The 17,500-nt window shown below is 39.7% G+C and overlaps 2 protein-coding genes and 1 long non-coding RNA gene across 4 annotated transcripts in view; 2 read left to right on the forward strand and 1 right to left on the reverse strand.

The window, feature by feature from the left end:
- LOC122334540 (atrial natriuretic peptide receptor 2) overlaps positions 1-6,738 on the forward strand; it is a 14,288-nt gene extending 7,550 nt beyond the window's left edge. The window contains exons 15-23 of one of the 2 annotated variants that reach the window (XM_043232533.1): positions 384-485; positions 653-772; positions 1,379-1,472; positions 1,674-1,761; positions 2,336-2,475; positions 3,015-3,167; positions 4,109-4,207; positions 4,399-4,490; positions 5,610-6,738. In XM_043232533.1, coding sequence (XP_043088468.1) covers positions 384-485; positions 653-772; positions 1,379-1,472; positions 1,674-1,761; positions 2,336-2,475; positions 3,015-3,167; positions 4,109-4,207; positions 4,399-4,490; positions 5,610-5,777 — 1,056 coding nt within the window. In that variant the 3' untranslated portion in view covers positions 5,778-6,738. The remainder of the gene's footprint in view (positions 1-383; positions 486-652; positions 773-1,378; positions 1,473-1,673; positions 1,762-2,335; positions 2,476-3,014; positions 3,168-4,108; positions 4,208-4,398; positions 4,491-5,609) is intronic. The other variant, XM_043232534.1, reaches the window with a different exon arrangement.
- A 1,064-nt stretch (positions 6,739-7,802) lies between these two features.
- On the reverse strand, positions 7,803-8,931 carry LOC122334543. Its single transcript, XR_006248765.1, has 2 exons — positions 8,797-8,931; positions 7,803-8,073 (listed from the first exon to the last, which is right to left on the reverse strand). It is a non-coding gene; the product is annotated as an uncharacterized LOC122334543 (long non-coding RNA).
- Positions 8,932-9,760: 829 nt separating this feature from the next.
- The window catches only part of toporsb (topoisomerase I binding, arginine/serine-rich b), a 7,919-nt gene continuing 179 nt past the window's right edge, over positions 9,761-17,500 (forward strand). The window contains 4 exon segments of the mRNA XM_043232532.1: positions 9,761-9,984; positions 11,655-12,638; positions 12,873-13,844; positions 13,846-17,500. The exon segment at positions 13,846-17,500 is cut by the window's right edge and continues 179 nt beyond it. Coding sequence (XP_043088467.1) covers positions 11,655-12,638; positions 12,873-13,844; positions 13,846-14,718 — 2,829 coding nt within the window. The 5' untranslated portion in view covers positions 9,761-9,984 and the 3' untranslated portion in view covers positions 14,719-17,500.

A 17,500-nucleotide genomic window follows, 5' to 3' on the forward strand; every position in this document is an offset into this window, starting at 1 on the left:
ACGCAGGTAACGAGTTATTAACAAATACAAATAACAGCACAAATTAAATTGAATTAAAAATGGAATTTTATTTTTAAATAAAATAATTTTTAATATATTTATATATTTTATATATTTAATTTATAATACCTTTTTCATTTACAACTTACAAAGGAAATTATGATATTGCTAGTTTATTTCTCTAATAATTACAAAATAATTTTTCTTGTCATTTTTTATATTATTTTAAATATATATATATATATTTTTTTCTTTCTGTCTTTTTCTTTAAGCATTTTTTTTATTTCATTAATGAATGGAACGAATGAGAATGTTGCTAGCTGAAATAAGGACAGTATTATTTGATTCGGGGTGATGTTGATGTGTGTGTGTGTGTGTGTGAGGCGGAGGACAGCTCTCTGGAGTGTGGCTGGTGTCCTCCGCTGCCGGAGCTGATCTCAGGGAAAGCTGACAGCACCTGCCCGTGTCCTACTGAATACGCTGAGGTCTGTCAAAAGATGCATGTCACGATCATACAGTCACTGGTTCTTTCTCTATATTTGAGCTCTTTAAACAATGTGCATCAACAGAAGTAGAAACTTTTGGGGGATTCAGCCATATGAACAGCTCTCCTCCTGTTTGTACTCTCTCTCTCTTTCTCTCTTGCTGTCAGCTGATTCGCCGATGCCGTGCTCATAACCCCGCCCACCGGCCCACCTTTGAGCAGATCCGCAAGTTTGTTCACAGAATCAACCCACACAAAGTCAGTCCTGTAGACATGATGATGGAGCTGGTCAGTTCTACACTCACACACTCAAACACTCTCGCACACTCACACACACACACACTCAAACAAAGAAATACTCTCTCACATACTCACAAACACTGTTGCGCACACACACATACACTCAAACACTCTCGCACACTCACACACACTGTTGCACACACACACAAATACTCTCGCACACTCACACACACTGTTGCACACACACACAAATACTCTCGCACACTCACACACACTCTCAAAAACACTCTTGCGCGCGCACACACACACATAAATACAATACCTCACAAACACTCTCTCACACACTCTCACACACAAAAATACTCTTTTCGCACACTCAAACGCACACTCACAAACACAGAAATACTCTCTTGCATACTCACAAACACTCTCTTGCACACACACACACAAATACTCTTGCACACTCACACACTCTCAAAAACACTCTTGCGCACACACATGCACACACACACACATTTATAAACACTCTCATACACACACGCGCACGCTTGCGCACACACGCACTCACAAATACTCTCGCACACACACACACATGCACATATAAACACACACACACAGGTTTGTTACTATTGTAAGATATGTGTGTGTGTGTAGATGGAGAAGTACAGTAAACATCTGGAGGTTCTTGTTGGTGAACGGACTCAGGATCTGATGCTGGAGAAACAGAAGACCGACAGACTGCTTTACAGTAAACGAACACAACATGAAAAATAAATCATAAAGATTTCAGTCATAATTTCAGGTTTGGCCCTGATCTAGCCTAAGTCTCTAGAGCTTTGTACAATACAGATTGATTCAACTACAGGAATACAAACGTCACGGAGTGTTTCAGCGTTGTGTGTCAGTGTTTTACAGCAGGTGTGTGTGTGTGTGTGTGTGTGTGTTACAGGTATGCTGCCTAAACAGGTGGCTGATGATCTGCGTCAGGGCAAACCTCTACAAGCCCAGAGTTACGTTAGTGCCACCGTGTTCTTCAGGTGATCTCTCTCTCTCACACACACACACACACACACACTGTGATTATCCTGTTTCCTCAGACAACTTTAATGCAACACAAATCACAGCAAGTTCCCACTAGGTAACATTAGTAACTTAGAAAAACTTAAATGCAGATCCTTTTGTAGTAAATGGGTGCCGTCAAACCGCTGATAAAAACAACTAAATAATCCACAGCAATCCAGTCCATCAGTTTTCTCCTGCTGTCTCTCACATCAAAATCCAGACATATATTAGTTTAAAGCTGTTTTGTAAACGCTGCTTGATCTGTGCAGATTTCTCTCCTGATTAAAGGATTCACACAGACTCATGCTTAGTTAAATAAATCTTACTTCTGGATTAGTTTCATCTTTAGTCCTCTCCGGATGTGATTTTGATTTATTGTGACGTTTTCATCAGACTCTCGTTCTGACGGCACCCATTCACTTTCATTGCTGAGACGCGGAGACTCATATCTCCAAAAATCTGTTTAGTAAAAGGAGGTTTCTTTAAAGATGTGATGTTGTTTTTGTATATAGTTGTAGACCTGGTTTGTTCTTGTCTTCATGTTCTCAGTGATATCGTGGGCTTCACACAGCTGTCCAGCACTAGCACTCCTTACCAGGTGGTGGACTTCCTCAACAAACTCTACACCACGTTTGACGAGATCATCGACAACTACGATGTGTATAAAGTGGAAACCATCGGCGACGCATGTACACATAACGCAGTTATTAATCAGACTATTTGAGCGATTTTATTTTGTGTATAATGTTGTGTGTGTCCAACATGTGTCAAATTATTATTATTATTATAATCTGTTTGTTAGTACAGGACAATATTTGATCGAAATTCTGGAATTTGAGGGTGTCAAAATCAAAAATTAAGTTTTGATATATTTATTGTAGGAAATGCACAAAATATCTTAATATCTGATTTTTGACATCAAGGAAGAACTTTCATTTTGACACATATTAGTATCATTATTTATTAGTATCAGACACATTTTTAAAAAAATTTGAAAAGCAACAAAATTAGTAAATGTACTTCAATAAATTTAAAATGATAATACAAAAACACAAATAGTTTTTCTCTTTTTTTTTTTCTTTTTATAATATTTATTATTCCTCATTTATGATTGTTTGTTTTTTTTTTAATTTTAGTACTAAACTCGTAGCCTTGGAGGTCTTTAGAAGCAGGTCCGTTGTGTGTGTTACTGTGAGGCTGTGTGTGTGTGTGTGTGTGTGTGCTGTAGATATGGTGGTGTCCGGCGTGCCGCGAGAGAACGGGATTCTGCACGCGTCGGAGATCGCCAGCATGGCTCTGGACCTGGTGTCCGTCTGCAAGACCTTCAGAATCCCCCACAGACCACAAACCCAGCTGCAGATCCGCGCTGGAATACACTCAGGTACACTTATACTACGCCTCTTTCACTTTCTCATTTTGGTTTCATGTAAATAATGGTTTCATATATAATTTAAATTGAAATTAATTAATATATATATATATATATATATATATATATATATATATATATATATATATATATATATATATATATATATATATTTTTTATTACAATAAAACTATATATATATATATATATATATATATATATATATATATATATATATATATATATATATATATATATATATTAAATTATTTTTGTAATTAAGGTTCAAGCTATTTTGATGTATGTTTTTTAAGAATTTGTATGTTTTAATTCAGTTTTTATTTTTACTTTTTTATTTCAGGTTATTTGTTTTCCTTTTCAGTTACTTTAATACATCATGTTAAACTAAATGAAAAATTTTACTAACTGAAATAAAATTAATTTAAGGTTTTTTATGTTGTTTTGTTTCATTTAGAATGTATTTTATTTGTGTGTATATGTGTGTGTGTGTATATATATATATATATATATGTATATATATGTGTGTGTATGTTTTTTTTGGTTTTTAATTCATTAATGTATTATATTGTATGTCATTTTTTATTTCAGTTTGTCCGTTTTCATTTTTTATTATGTCAGTACATCACGTCAAGCTAAATGAAATTAAGAAATGTGACTATTCGTTCATTTATAAAATTAATTCCAGTTTTTTTCATATGTTGTTATTGTTGCCGTAATACATATTTATTTATTGCGGTTACCTATAATGACCGATAATATTTTCAAATTCAAATTTTATTTGTCACATACACATACATACATGGTACGACATGCAGTGAAATGTTTTCACAGTTATGTATCAAAATATAATTTGACACGCAGCAGAAATATTTAAAGTAACGGCTCGAATCATCGTCATCCATTCACCCTGCAGGTCTGATGTGTGTTTCCAGGGCCGGTCGTCGCAGGGGTCGTGGGAACTAAGATGCCCAGATACTGTCTGTTTGGAGACACGGTGAACACGGCGTCCCGTATGGAGTCCACCAGCGAAGGCAGGAATATACTGAATATACTAGAGCTGATATGATGACCGTGATTGGCACGAGGCAATTAAATGTAGAGCCGCAGGAGTGCTTGAAATGTCTACAGCTGCAAATTGCATCGTGCAAAAAGCACCGCTTTCATGCGAAAGCTCTTTGCACCGCGCTGAAGTCGCTCAGTGTTGTGTTTGCTCTGTGCGCAGCGCTGAAGATCCAGTGCAGCTCCAGCGTGTTTTACCTGCTGGAGGAGATCGCTGGGTATGTGCTCACCTGCAGAGGAGTCTTACAGGTCAAGGTGAGACGCGGCTCACTCGTCTTCAGATAAAATTCTGGACTTCACTACAATTTCTCATCAAGCTCTTGTTAGTTATCTCTAACCTACAGACTACTGGTGTTCCTCAAGTCTCTGTTTTGGGCGCTCTTTAATTTATTTACTTTCCCTCCCTTGATTACATTCAGAGTCCGACTGAATCACTTTTTCATTATTCAATATTTTACATAATTTAATCAGCAACTATTAATGAGTGAACGTCAAAGGTTTCGAATGTTACCTTGTTATTATTGCATTTATCCGTTTTAGGAAATTATTTAAAATGTGACATTACACAAGCTGTGAGGCTATATGTATATAATAAATATACAAGTAAATACATATTTAAACTCAGCTGGACTGAATGGATTTAAAATTTCTAACTTTTTGATTACTCAGAAACAGTCGAAATTGCATATTTACTTCTAAGAGGATCATTTCAAGACCGTAAAAAGTAATAGCCCGAGACGTTTTAAGACCGAATGAATTATTTTTGTTCACAAAAACAGCTTTGCAGCTTTGGCAAGCGGTCGTACAAATTCATGTTCGTCAACAAAATTCAGTCCAAAGGTGTGCGAGACGCGTTTAAAGGCTAAATACAAAAAGTGCAAAAGTTTTTTAGTCCTAATATAACTTCTAACAGAATTTTACAAAGTATTTTTGACATCAAATCATGGGTACATGTCTGGGTCAAACACAAAACATGATTATATTTCTTAAAGAATTATAGTGCTGTCAAACAATTAAATGCAATGAATCACATCCAAAATAAAAGTTTTGATTTACATATGTGTGCATACTAATATATGTATATGTATGTGTGTGTATATATATATATATATATATATATATATATATTGTATAGAAAGAGTGAGAATATTTACATATATATATATATATATATATATATATATAATGTTTCTATTTTTATTTATATATGTAGAGCACACATTATGTAAACAAAAACATTTATTTTGAACGTGTTTAATCGTTTGGCAGCGCTAATAAAATTCTCCATTAAATGTGTTTTGAGGACCTTAAAGCCCGTGCAGATGTATTTGTGTTCTGTGGGCCGAGGACACTGACCTGTGCTGTGTGTCTCAGGGTAAGGGTGATATGGTGACGTACTGGCTGGAAGGAAAGCGCTCCTCGGCTCCCGTCAAAGACTCCAGGAGACCCGTGATGCTGCCGGAGACGCCCGCCGATGATTACTCCAGTATCCCAGGAGTCCCCAGCGGCTCCGACGGCGCCGACCTGCTCCCTGACCCCTGACCCCTGACCCCTGTGGAGACACAGGTGTGTGTTTAGCACCGCAGACGGCCTTTAGTGTAGCCGCTGTTTATGTAGGGCGGTGGAATAGACTTACTTTAACCCAAAGTGTATTTTTAGCTGTGTTTGTGACTTCAGAACTACAGAGCCGTAAAAGTACTAGATTACATAGAGTCATGAATTAGAAATAAAAACAATAAGTGGCATATCGGCATCATTTAAATGCGTCCTTTCAAAGAAATTCACACTCTTATTCATCGAGGCTGCATTATATTAATCAAAAAGACATTTATAATGTTGCAAAAGATTTCTGTTTCACACAAACGCCGTTTTTTTTAACTTTCTATTCATCTGTGAATCCTGAAAAGTCACCGTTTCCACAAAAACACTGTGCAGCACAACTGTTTTCAACACTGATGATAATATGCATCAGAAAAACAGCTCATTAGTCTGATTTCTGAAGATATCGTGACGCCGAAGACTGGAGTAATGATGCCGAAAATCACAGAAATAAATCACACTTTAACACACATTCACTGAGAAAACAGATGATCTACATTAAAATAATATTTAGCAATTTTTATAGTATTTTTGATCAAATAAATGCAGAAGAGACTTTCGAAACTAAAATGTGCAACGCAAAAAAAGACATTCAGACACACTTAAACACACACACACACACGTAAATGAAAGCGTGGTGAAGGTTACAGAGAGAATTAGAGCTCAGCTGCTGATCTGAATGAGAAGCTCTTCAGAAGAACGTGTGTGTGTGTGTGTGTGTGTGTGTTTAATTAGGACGAGCTCCGTCACTCATGTGTCGACTGCAGCTGATGCACGACATCATAAATCATACCACGCATGATGCATGTCCGCGATGCTTAGAAAATAAAATCAACTTAATAACCTAAACACGGTGTGTGAAGTTCTTGTTTATAGATCCGTTTAAATCAGCGACGCTGGGAAACATCACACACACACAGGTCTCAGCAGCACAGGTGCAGCGACCAACACACACACACACACACACACACACACTCTGATTGTGAATGTGAAAGGGGAGAGCTGTTCTGTGCGAGAGGAATAATCAGGCGTCTGAAGGGTCTCGTAATGAAATGCGTGAGCGACACACGAACACAAAAGAGCCATTCACTCAATCATCTGATTAACATCACAGAGAGAACAGCAGACGCAGACAGATCAAACACTCCCTTCATATAGGACCATATCCTTAAATATGATGATACTGTGCTGTAAAGTAACTTTTTGTCTTCTTTTTCTTTTTATCTGAAAACATGAAGCGATTTAAATTAAGTGTTATTGTCTGAAACTGATATATTTATAAAAAAATTATACATTTGAAATGAAATATATTACATGGAAATTGGAAATGCTAAACGGCAATATAAACAAAAGGTGCTGAAAAATACAAACCCTAAAACCATTAAGAATTATGGTTATAATTATAATAAAAAATACTTGTTAAATGACTTGCATATAGATAGATGTATATTAAAAAAAAATTCTTAAACTAGTTGGAAAAATTGTAATATTTAGATTTGCTTTGATGTACGCCATAACTAAAACTTAAAAAGAAATTGTAAAATGTTATATATGTAGTTGTATAATAAAAAGAAAATTACCAAATATTTAAATAAAGCTTAATTGTTAATTCATAATCATATAATAACATATATATATATATATATATATATATATATATATATATATATATATATATATATATATATATATATATATGATTACTTATGGTATAAAAACTATAATAATATCTATATATAATATAATAACACTGGAACTAATGAAAACCTTTTATATTTAAATTTTTTTATTCCATTTCTGTTGTTTTTACATTCAGCTGTGTGTTTCGTTGCGTTTCTTCTGTAAACTGCTCAGGAGCGGTTATACACTCATTATCTCTGCATGAACACTGAGTAGTGTGCTTGAGCTCTTTCTAGTGCACTACTCCACCTAGTGGCCTGATAGTGTGTCATAAACAGAGAGCCGGGCTACAGAAACATGATTATTTAATCGTAAAGATCTCAATAAAAGCTTGAAACATATGCATTACAAAAAAATATTTACATGATTGATGTAAAAAATACAAGTTAAAAAGTCACACATTATACTGGAGACATGATGAAGAGTGTGTTTCTGGTCTGAAGTGAGGTCTGCTGATTCACGTCTTTATCTTTTCTCGTTTCTCGAGCTCCCACTGAGCAGCGATCCGTGTGCCGTAGATGACGAACCCCCACGAGAGTAGAACCACCAGCAGAAGAACCTGCAGAGACACACACACACACACACACACACACACACACACACACACACACACACAGAGAGACACACACACAGAGACACACACACACACACACAGAGACACACACACAGAGAGACAAAACTGTTAGTACCCTTCCATTAAAGGCCCACAATGATCACCCAAATAACAATAATATTTTGTTGCACAACCTTTTGAAGCAATCATTACACACACACACACACACACACACACACACACACACACACACACATATATATATATATATATATATATATATATATATATATATATATATATATATATATATAAACAAAATAACATGCTGGTAACAAAACAGTAGAAGTCTAGCACTGTGTAAATCTAATCTAATTCTATTCTTTAAAGAACAACATCTTGTCCCTTTTAGACTTATATTCATTTACTAACTGCTTGTTTTCTAAAATATCGTCCTAATACTAGCTCTTCTTCTATTCTATCTATTCCTTTTCGTTTTATCACACAACAAAAGCCTCTAACACTCGGTTGCTCTGTTTATCATAATATTATTAATATCTATTATATAATTGTAAAAATGAACTCCTTCCCTTGTCCTCAGTAGTAAGCCGCTTTGAATAAAAGCTCATTGACTGAATGTTCGTGTAAATAATGGCAGTAAAAATATATATATTATTATTATTATTATTATTATTATTATATTAGTATTTTGAACTGTCCGAGACTCACGAGTGAACAGATTCTGTCCAAACAGCGTCGACTGACGAGCATCGTTTCTGATTCTTTACTTCAGTCCGAGCCGGAGACTCGTTAGCTTTAGCGCGCTTAGCATCAGCTCGCGACGGGAAGCGCTCCACTGGTTTCCAAGACGACGACCGGAAGTAACTTTTTCTTTCTCCAGTAGTTTTCCTCAGACGGTTCGTTGTTACGCTTTCAGTATATATATATATATATATATATATATGTGTGTATATATGTATATAATATTATCATCCAAAGACATATATTTTGGACCATTATAAAATATTTGTTTATTTATTATATTTATAAAAGGCAATATAAATGTGTGTATGCGTTAGGTATTCGATTTTACTATTTATTTATTTAAAAACATTCAAACTAAAGTATTTCTGCGTGCGTTCATTTATTGATTTTTAGAATGTGTTTTATTTAGTACCTAATATAAATAAATGTCTGGTTTCATTTGACTGTATTTTCCATATATTTTAGTAAATAAGTATAATTCATCTGTTATTTTTGTTCGTCCATTCTATGCATTAATAATTTTATTTGCTTATTCTTTTTAATGAATATTGTTATTATTTAATTAATATCACCCGTTTGTTTTCAGCATATTCTTAATAAAGAAATGCCAAAAAAGAACATTCATTTTATTTCTTTTATTCGTTTGTTTTTTATATATTCTAATAAATATATTTTTGTATTTTAACAAATGACAACATGCATTTATTTATTTGTTTTGTTGTTGTTTATTGATTTTTTTATCATATGTTATTATTTCTTTGTTTTATTTATATATATATATATATATAATATATATATTATATATATTATATTCCGCCATGTGTATTATAAATAATATATTATTTCACATTGTTCATGTATGTTTATTTTTATTTTGTATGTATAAGAAGAAAAAACAGACCGTTTCGTGTTTTCCGCTGCACTTCCGCTCCAGGCCGTGACGTCACCGGAAAAGCCGCTCCGTGGGCTCCGTTCCTCCACAGCAGTGCGAAGCTCTTCCGCTTCCATCCGCCGTTTAATGTTCGTTTCGCGTCGCTCCGTGTGTTCTCGCTGACGGGCGTCGCGCGGACGCGACACAGACGTGTTTTGGGACGCGGACGCGCGCGCTCCGGATCGCGCGCGTTGTTTTAGCGATGAGGGGCTGACGATCAGGTACGGCTCTGTGTCGTAAAAGCAGCTGTCTGTTCGGCTCCGGCTCGCGTTCCCTTACTTCACGCGTTCGCTGCGTTTCGTGAGCGTCGCGGTGATGAACGGTAACGTTACCGACAGCGCGTTCGTTAGCCTCTTGTTTTCGAAACGTTTGTGTACGGTGCGGTTTTGTACGCTTTATTAAAAGCGTGCCGGTGTTTGTGGACGTATATGTGATGTCTCTGGCTAGAGAATGCATTTATTTCAATCTAAACAACCTTATTAATGTCTTCACGCGAATTAATTGCGCACGTAACTGTGCTGTAATGTACCACGGTGCTCCGCTTGTATCCTGTGTACTTGGGTTTCTTTAAAAAGCCTGGTTTTCTTGTAAACAGAACACATCCAGGGCTTTTCAGACACTCCAAAGGTCTGGAGGTTACACCGGGACCACACCTAGGTCTTTAAAGATGGATAAAATGTATTTAGTGAAAAATGCATGTAAACGTGATGGTTGTCATTTCAATCAAAAAAAAAAAAAAAAAAAAAAGGAAATGTGATCCGCATATGACTTTCTGTTATGAAACAGGACGTGATTTCATGCAGCGGGACTAAAAGCATGTTTATGGTGCATTTTGGGAGATAAAAGAAAAGGAAATTATGCCAATATTTGTATGAAAATATCAGATATAATTATGAAATCTGGCCAAATGTTACTTTTTTTAACATGCTGTCTTAACAGCACACCAGTTACGTAAAATAAATGCGGTGTATCGATGCGATTTGTGATTAATGGAAGAATAAGTTTTGGGAAATTTGTACATAAAACGAAAAAAAGTTTTGTTTAATATTTCATAACATAACTGAAGAATCAGCCTTAAGCAGAGTTTGGCATAAAAAACATTATTTATGTCTAATCTTTGCATTTTTAATTTCTTTTAAAATGTTTCCTCTAGAGAGGATATAATTTTAAATATGAATAAAATGTAAAAAAAAACAATTCTTATGCTCGAAACAATGTAATGTAAAAAAACTAGTACATATGCCGTGGTATTGTTGTAAATGAAGTAATAATTTATGGCAGCCGGTGCAGTAGATTTCATTACTGTATCTTTAAGATATTAAATATTGCACAAGCTTTACGTACAGTGTTAGCTGTATTCATCTTTATGTAAAATAAGTAACTCAGGGCAGAACAAAAGTCACTTTTTATAATCCCACGTTTTTATTATATATTTATTTCGCTGGGTTGTGTGACCTTATGACTAACTGTATGCATACATGGTCAAAACCCCCTAAAAATAATAATTTAAGTTTAAATAAGTTGTTGCAGTCGAAGCCTTAATCATTATGTTAAGTTACATCCTTCCTCATCAGTGCATTTTAATTAAACTATTAATCCCTCTATCAGTGCCTGATGGTGAAATGTTTCATTTTGCCCTGAATAAACTAAGAACGAAGGACTTGGCGTTTTAACCTCGAGTTGTTGTTGATAAATCACTTGCGTCTCATTTGCAGTTTGCTTCGGATAAAACCTAATGTGGGAAAACAATTAAAAATGCTGCAGCGTCGGTGTTCATGCATCATGAACCTGGCACCGGATGTTGCCGATACGTCTTGTTTTCATTTAGATAAAAGCATCTGCAAAATGCATAAATGTGAAGGTTGTCTAACAAGGGGACAATGTGTTGCAGATGATGGCGCCCTCTAAGATGAAGCTGCGTGTGAGGAAGCGAGACGGTGCTGGCAAATCTTCTCAGCGGTTATTGGCCAACGCGTCGCCCGATTCCAAATGCCCCATCTGCCTCGACGGCTTCAACAACGTGGCGTCTCTGGACCGCTGCCTGCACCAGTTCTGTTTCCGCTGCATCCACGAGTGGTCCAAGAACAAAGCCGAGTGTCCGCTCTGCAAGCAGCCCTTCCACTCCATATTCCACTCCGTCAAAGGGGAGAACGACTTTAAGGAGTTTGTGCTGCGTCCGCCGGAGAATGGAGCGGCAGCGAACCCCGATCCGCCTGCACGCGTGCTCCGCCCCCGGGTCCTCCGAGGGAGGGAGAGGCGGGGCCACAGGGCGCCAAACCCCGCCCCTTCCTCCTCCCCTCCGCTGGAGGACGACGTTATGTTTGACGGGCTGACGGATGCGGCGGCGCTCGCGGAGAACCAGGACGTCCAGCAGATGGTGCTGCGATTGACGGCGCGCAGGCATGGGCGTGGCGAGGGGCGGAGCTTGCGGCGTTTGAGAGACCAAGACGTCGTGGCGTTTCGACGCGCGCTTTATAGGACTGGCGTGCGAGTGCGCAACTCGAGGGACGCCGGCAGGCAGAGGGACATTTCAGCAGCGTTCTTGCGACAAAATCCTGGCTGTTTGCGACGGCTTTTGCCGTGGCTGCAGCGTGAGCTCACGGTGCTGTACGGTTCGCATGGGTCGCTGGTGAACATCGTGCAGAACATCATCATCTCGCGCATCATGAACTACAACATGGAGGACTCTGCAATCCGGGATGAGCTCCGCCCCTTCCTGCTGGCACGTACAGACCACTTCCTGCATGAGCTGGTGAGCTTCGCCCGCTCCACCCTTAACATGGAGGCGTACGACCAGCAGGCCGTTTACGACTGTCCCGCTCCCAGCTACGAGGAGGGCAGCAGCTCGGACCTCTCTGTTATCGCCATCTCCGAGGTAAGACACACAATCACTGCATTTGGATTAAATAACATTTTTTTCATATTCATAGAAAAGAGTTTCAATTTTCAAAAAATCTTACTAACTCATGATAACCTTGTGTGAGGAACAGTGCATAATTTAAGTTGTCTTTCTGTTTATTGTAACCAGATCATGTCAAAACACTGCTGGAGGATGTAATGTGTTTCTAGTGCAGTTTATCCAAGTCTTCTTCGCTGTCTTTTCTCACAGGATGATGACGATAATGACAGTGAGGACAATGTCACAGAGAATCCCTCTGCTGTCCAGGAATGCCTTGCATCCGTTGCCACAGCCAGTGGAGCAGAAAGTTTGCCAAGTCAGTCAGCCTGGGATGATGAGACGCCTGGTCCCTCCTATTCAACCCTCCTCCCCTCTTCCAGGCAATCACATGGCGAGGGGGTGGAGCCAAGCTCTAGCTCAGTCCCTCCCCTCAGCTCCTTGGATATGACTGACCCCGCGGCGAGTGACAGAGTGTCAGCCGGACCCGGTGAAAATGACGAAGAGGAAGAGTGTCTGATTGTGGGATACGTGAAGCCGATGGCTGAACGGACTCCAGAACTTGTTCAGCTCTCTTCAGACTCGTCTGAAGAAGAGCAAGAGCCAGCTCCAACTGAGACACTGGCCTCAGTAACGAAATCAGAGGCGTCCCAAGTGCAGCTCCCGTTACAGTCCCACAACAACCCGCTTAGACTTAGTCTCTCCCCAGACCCTGCTCCCTTGTGCAGTCCGCAGCACTTACTCTCGGATGGAGTCGGGTCACACAACATAGAACAAGAATCCGACTACTTGTCCGCCCGTGGGCACCGGTCCAAAGATGATTCACATTCATGGCAGAGTCAAGATGACTCCCGATTCAGAGGTCACAGGAAGCACAGAAGTCATCGTTGCTCTGGCAGCAAAGAGAAGGATAAGAGTTTACAACAGTCTCGGCACCTCAAGACCCCGGATGGCTCGCCAAACCAAACACAGAGCTGGACTCAAAGCCCTGCAGTGTCTGTTTGGAGCGGCAGCCCTGCCTCCAAGTCGCGCAGTAGCGACTGCTCTCCTCCTCGAAATAAGAGCGGAGAGCATTCGCACCATGCGAGAGAGAGATTCTCACACTCTCCTTCCAACTCCCGAAGGAGGAGAACCAAAGATAAGAAAAGTAGGTCGCCCGACTCTGACTCTTTTCTTGGTTCCCGACCCGCCCTGTGAGGTAAAGCGCAGTCGCAAACGCCGCAAGCGGTCGGTCAGCAGCAGCAGCGCTGATTCGCACTCTGAAAGGTCTTGCCTGGACAAACCCAGTGGCAAACGCAAGTACAAAACCCGGCACTTGGAGCGAGCAGCCCAGCGGCAGCACAAGGAGGGAACCGCGAGCAAGGAAAAGCGGCACCGAGAGCGGCGACGAAGCAGGGAGCGATCTCCGAGTGTGGAGATCATCTACGAAAGAAGGCCGGCTGACCCGTACTGGGTCCAGCGGAAGAAGAGGAGGCATCGAAAGAGAAGGAGGGAATTGCGTTCTCCTACTGTGATCACGATCGATAGCGACAGCGACCGCACCATCGACTGTCTGGACCGCGTCATGGACGCTATAGACCAAACCGCTGCTGATGGGACTCCTGAGCGTGATTCTTTCCCGAACGCAAGCTGTACCTTGGACTCCTCAAATCCTCTTTCTGAGCCTTCGAGTCCCACGGGCCGAGGCGACCCAACCACTGAACACTCACTAAACCTGGACGACTGCGTTGTGGATGTAGTCGACCACAGTAGTTCAGACTGCTCCCGAAATATAGATGCTAGTAATCACGAAGAGTTTGTACCCAATCCTTTCCCAGTGGATTCGATAATAACGGCCCCGCCTTCGGACGTGAGGCTGCTGGAAAGCATTCTGCAAGATCTTGTGGATTTCCAACCGAGGGCGGAGCCGGAAATGGGACCGAGTTCTTCAGGCCAACAGGAACCAACTTCTAGTCAACAAAAAGACCAGTCAGAAACGGGAAGAGATGCTGAAAACTTGGAGAATGAGAACACCGATGACAACGGACCGCAGGTGTCTACAACCAACACTGATAGCTAGAACTGAAACAGACTTTTTTTTTACAGACACATGCTTGTCTGATGCTTATCTGAATCCCGTTTAGACCTTTTATAAACTCATTTAAAGTTTGAATTCCTGCTGGAAACGGATGCTTAAGAAACGTTTGGAGAACTTCTCTTTTTTTTGCCATTGTCAACTTCATTATTGTTCATGTTGTATTTATAGTTAAGGGTGATCCTCTTCCTCGAATCTGGTGCTGATTCACTGTGCCACAACTCAACTGTGATCATGCCTGGATGGTAACCCCGATTCCCCTAACCTTAACTCTAGTAGCAGCAATTACATAGGGGTTACCATCTAGGCTAGTGGTTCTCAGCTTGTTTGCTTCAAAATTTAGTTTGACAAGATGCAGGGCCTTTGTCATACCGAACGAAAATAAATGGGAGAGTTTATTTTTGCTGTCCTGCACAAAAAAATGTGCAAAACTTGCCCCTATAAGATGCAATGAAGCTTTTTCGTATTTAGTTCTCTGAACTTTATTTGTGGTGATCAATTTAGCTCCTACTTTAGAATGGGCTCTAAACCAGTTCTATAGAAACTACCAGGGACTAAGTGTATGCTGGCCGAACAAACGAATACAAAACATTGGCTGCCCAGCATTTTTAGAAAGCCGTGTAGATATACTTACTCCACACACAGGAAATGGAGATATTGCCATTTACTTGTTTTCTGCCGCCTTGTGTTCTTTCCTCAGCCTCGATGATGCTTAGCCTGCAAGTTGTCCTAGGAGATTTAGTCAGATTTTCATACTCTTATCATCTTGTGAATTTTGTTCACATTCCATCCGTGTTACCACAAAACCCACAACACACAACGGAAATGGCTCCGATCACCGCGTTCTCCTTTCACCGGTGGTTATTTGAAAATACCACAAATTAAGACATCACTGTTGGCCGCTTCAGAGTTCCTAACGCTGGTGCTAATGCAAGCAAGAAAATAGCCGGAGGGTGAAATTTGTTCAGTAGGAGCTACCCTGCGGTCTAGTAACCTATAACAAAGCCTGGAATAGACTACATGATTTTTGCCCTGATTTTCCAAAGATTTACAGTCTGGAGACGTTGACGCTGAAAGTCAGAGCCAGTCTGTGTATTTGATAGAAAATCACATATTTTTAGACGTTTTCATTGGTCCAGCGTCCCCTAGCAACAAGGCACGGGTTTCTGCATGAGTTTGTTGAGATCGGAACGACTTTCGCTAGTGTATGATCCTCATTCCCGTAATGCATGATTGCCAGTTTTGCTTTGTCACTATTTACAAGTGTACGCACGATGCCTAGTGGTTTAAAATCTGCTCAGATTTCAAAAGTCGTGTAGCGTATTCCAGGCTTAAGTTCCCAATACGTATTTTTACTCGAGCCACAAATGCGCACCTTTTTAGGGTTGCTAATTCGTACCAAATGGTGCATATTACATATGTACTACTTAATGTACTAATATGCACCTTAGAGGGTTGGATAAGATGCGATGGTGTACCTTAAAGTGCATAGCAGTAGTTAAGGTGCTAATATGCATCTTTTAAGGTTGCATAAGGTACAAAGTTGTCCTTTTAAGGTTATTGCCCCAGTGACATGTTGTTTGATCTGTATATTTCCTGACAGTGTACATATGGTCAGTTGCGTTTTATTATTTGCTCTCAGCATTGTTTTTTCCGCTCCCGTCCGAGCATACCTGTGATCCTGCTTCGAATCACGACCCGCCGGCTGAGAACCACTGATCATTCATTATTCAGTCCCGCTGAAGCTGGAGAACAGTGTCTTTGTTAAACTCAGGGAACAGGTGACATGCACCTCCATGCCTCAGTTACACAGCGTGTGTGTGTGTGTGTGTGTGTGTGTGTGTATGCGGGACCGTGGTGGCGCCCTGGAGATATAATTGGCTGATCATGTCTACTGAACACACGTCAAGCCTTCTTTACAACAGCTGTCTCTCATGTCAGCCAACAATCAATAAATGCATTTAATAGACGTACGGTCTAATGTCTGAAGGGGTTTTCTTCGGGAACATCACCGTTGCGAGCCGAGACCCTTCTAAACGGTCGGGGATCTAATGAGTCCTGCGTCCGGGTGACGTCGAGTTAAGTTTCCAATTTTTCACTGAAAGTTGTGAATTTTAATTGCGCAAAATTTGAATATTGCATAAAGCATTGGCCAATCAGCACAAATTCCATCCAACCAATCAAAGAGCACAAGGACTTCTTATAAGCACACGAAGGACTTTATTTTGGCCAATTATTCCCATTAAACCAACGTAATTTAGCAATTTTTATTCTAGATTTGTTACTTCTACTACGAATGTCTAATGCGATGCTACAAAAGCTTTTTGATTTCCAGAATGAGTTATTTCTAGCTTTAATCGGTGTGAACACAGGCCGATATTTATCTGTTATTTTTTGTTCTTTCGCCAAAGCAATGCGTTTTCTTGAATTTTTTTCTTAAATATAAAATATACAATTCTACCAGAACACTCTCTCGCAAACACGCCGCCCTTAACAAACATTGCATTCACCCTTAACACGTTTTTCTTTCTCGCACAAATGCGTCGCGCTCCTCTGCAATATTTGTGAAGTTACTGTACTGTACTGTAAGTTACTGTATTCTCCCACGGCTGCACTCCAAGACACTTTGCGTTCGTCACATCTCTTTGTTTTGTTTGTAAATAACGTGGATTCCATCACAAAGGTTTTGCGGAGCGCGAAATCATTGGGTTCAGGTTTTCAATAAAAAACGGTACACATCTTTTCCACTAAATTTACGTTTGCTCTC

This window comes from Puntigrus tetrazona, unplaced genomic scaffold, assembly GCF_018831695.1.
Source record: "Puntigrus tetrazona isolate hp1 unplaced genomic scaffold, ASM1883169v1 S000000575, whole genome shotgun sequence".
In the NCBI taxonomy this organism is placed as follows: domain Eukaryota; kingdom Metazoa; phylum Chordata; class Actinopteri; order Cypriniformes; family Cyprinidae; genus Puntigrus; species Puntigrus tetrazona.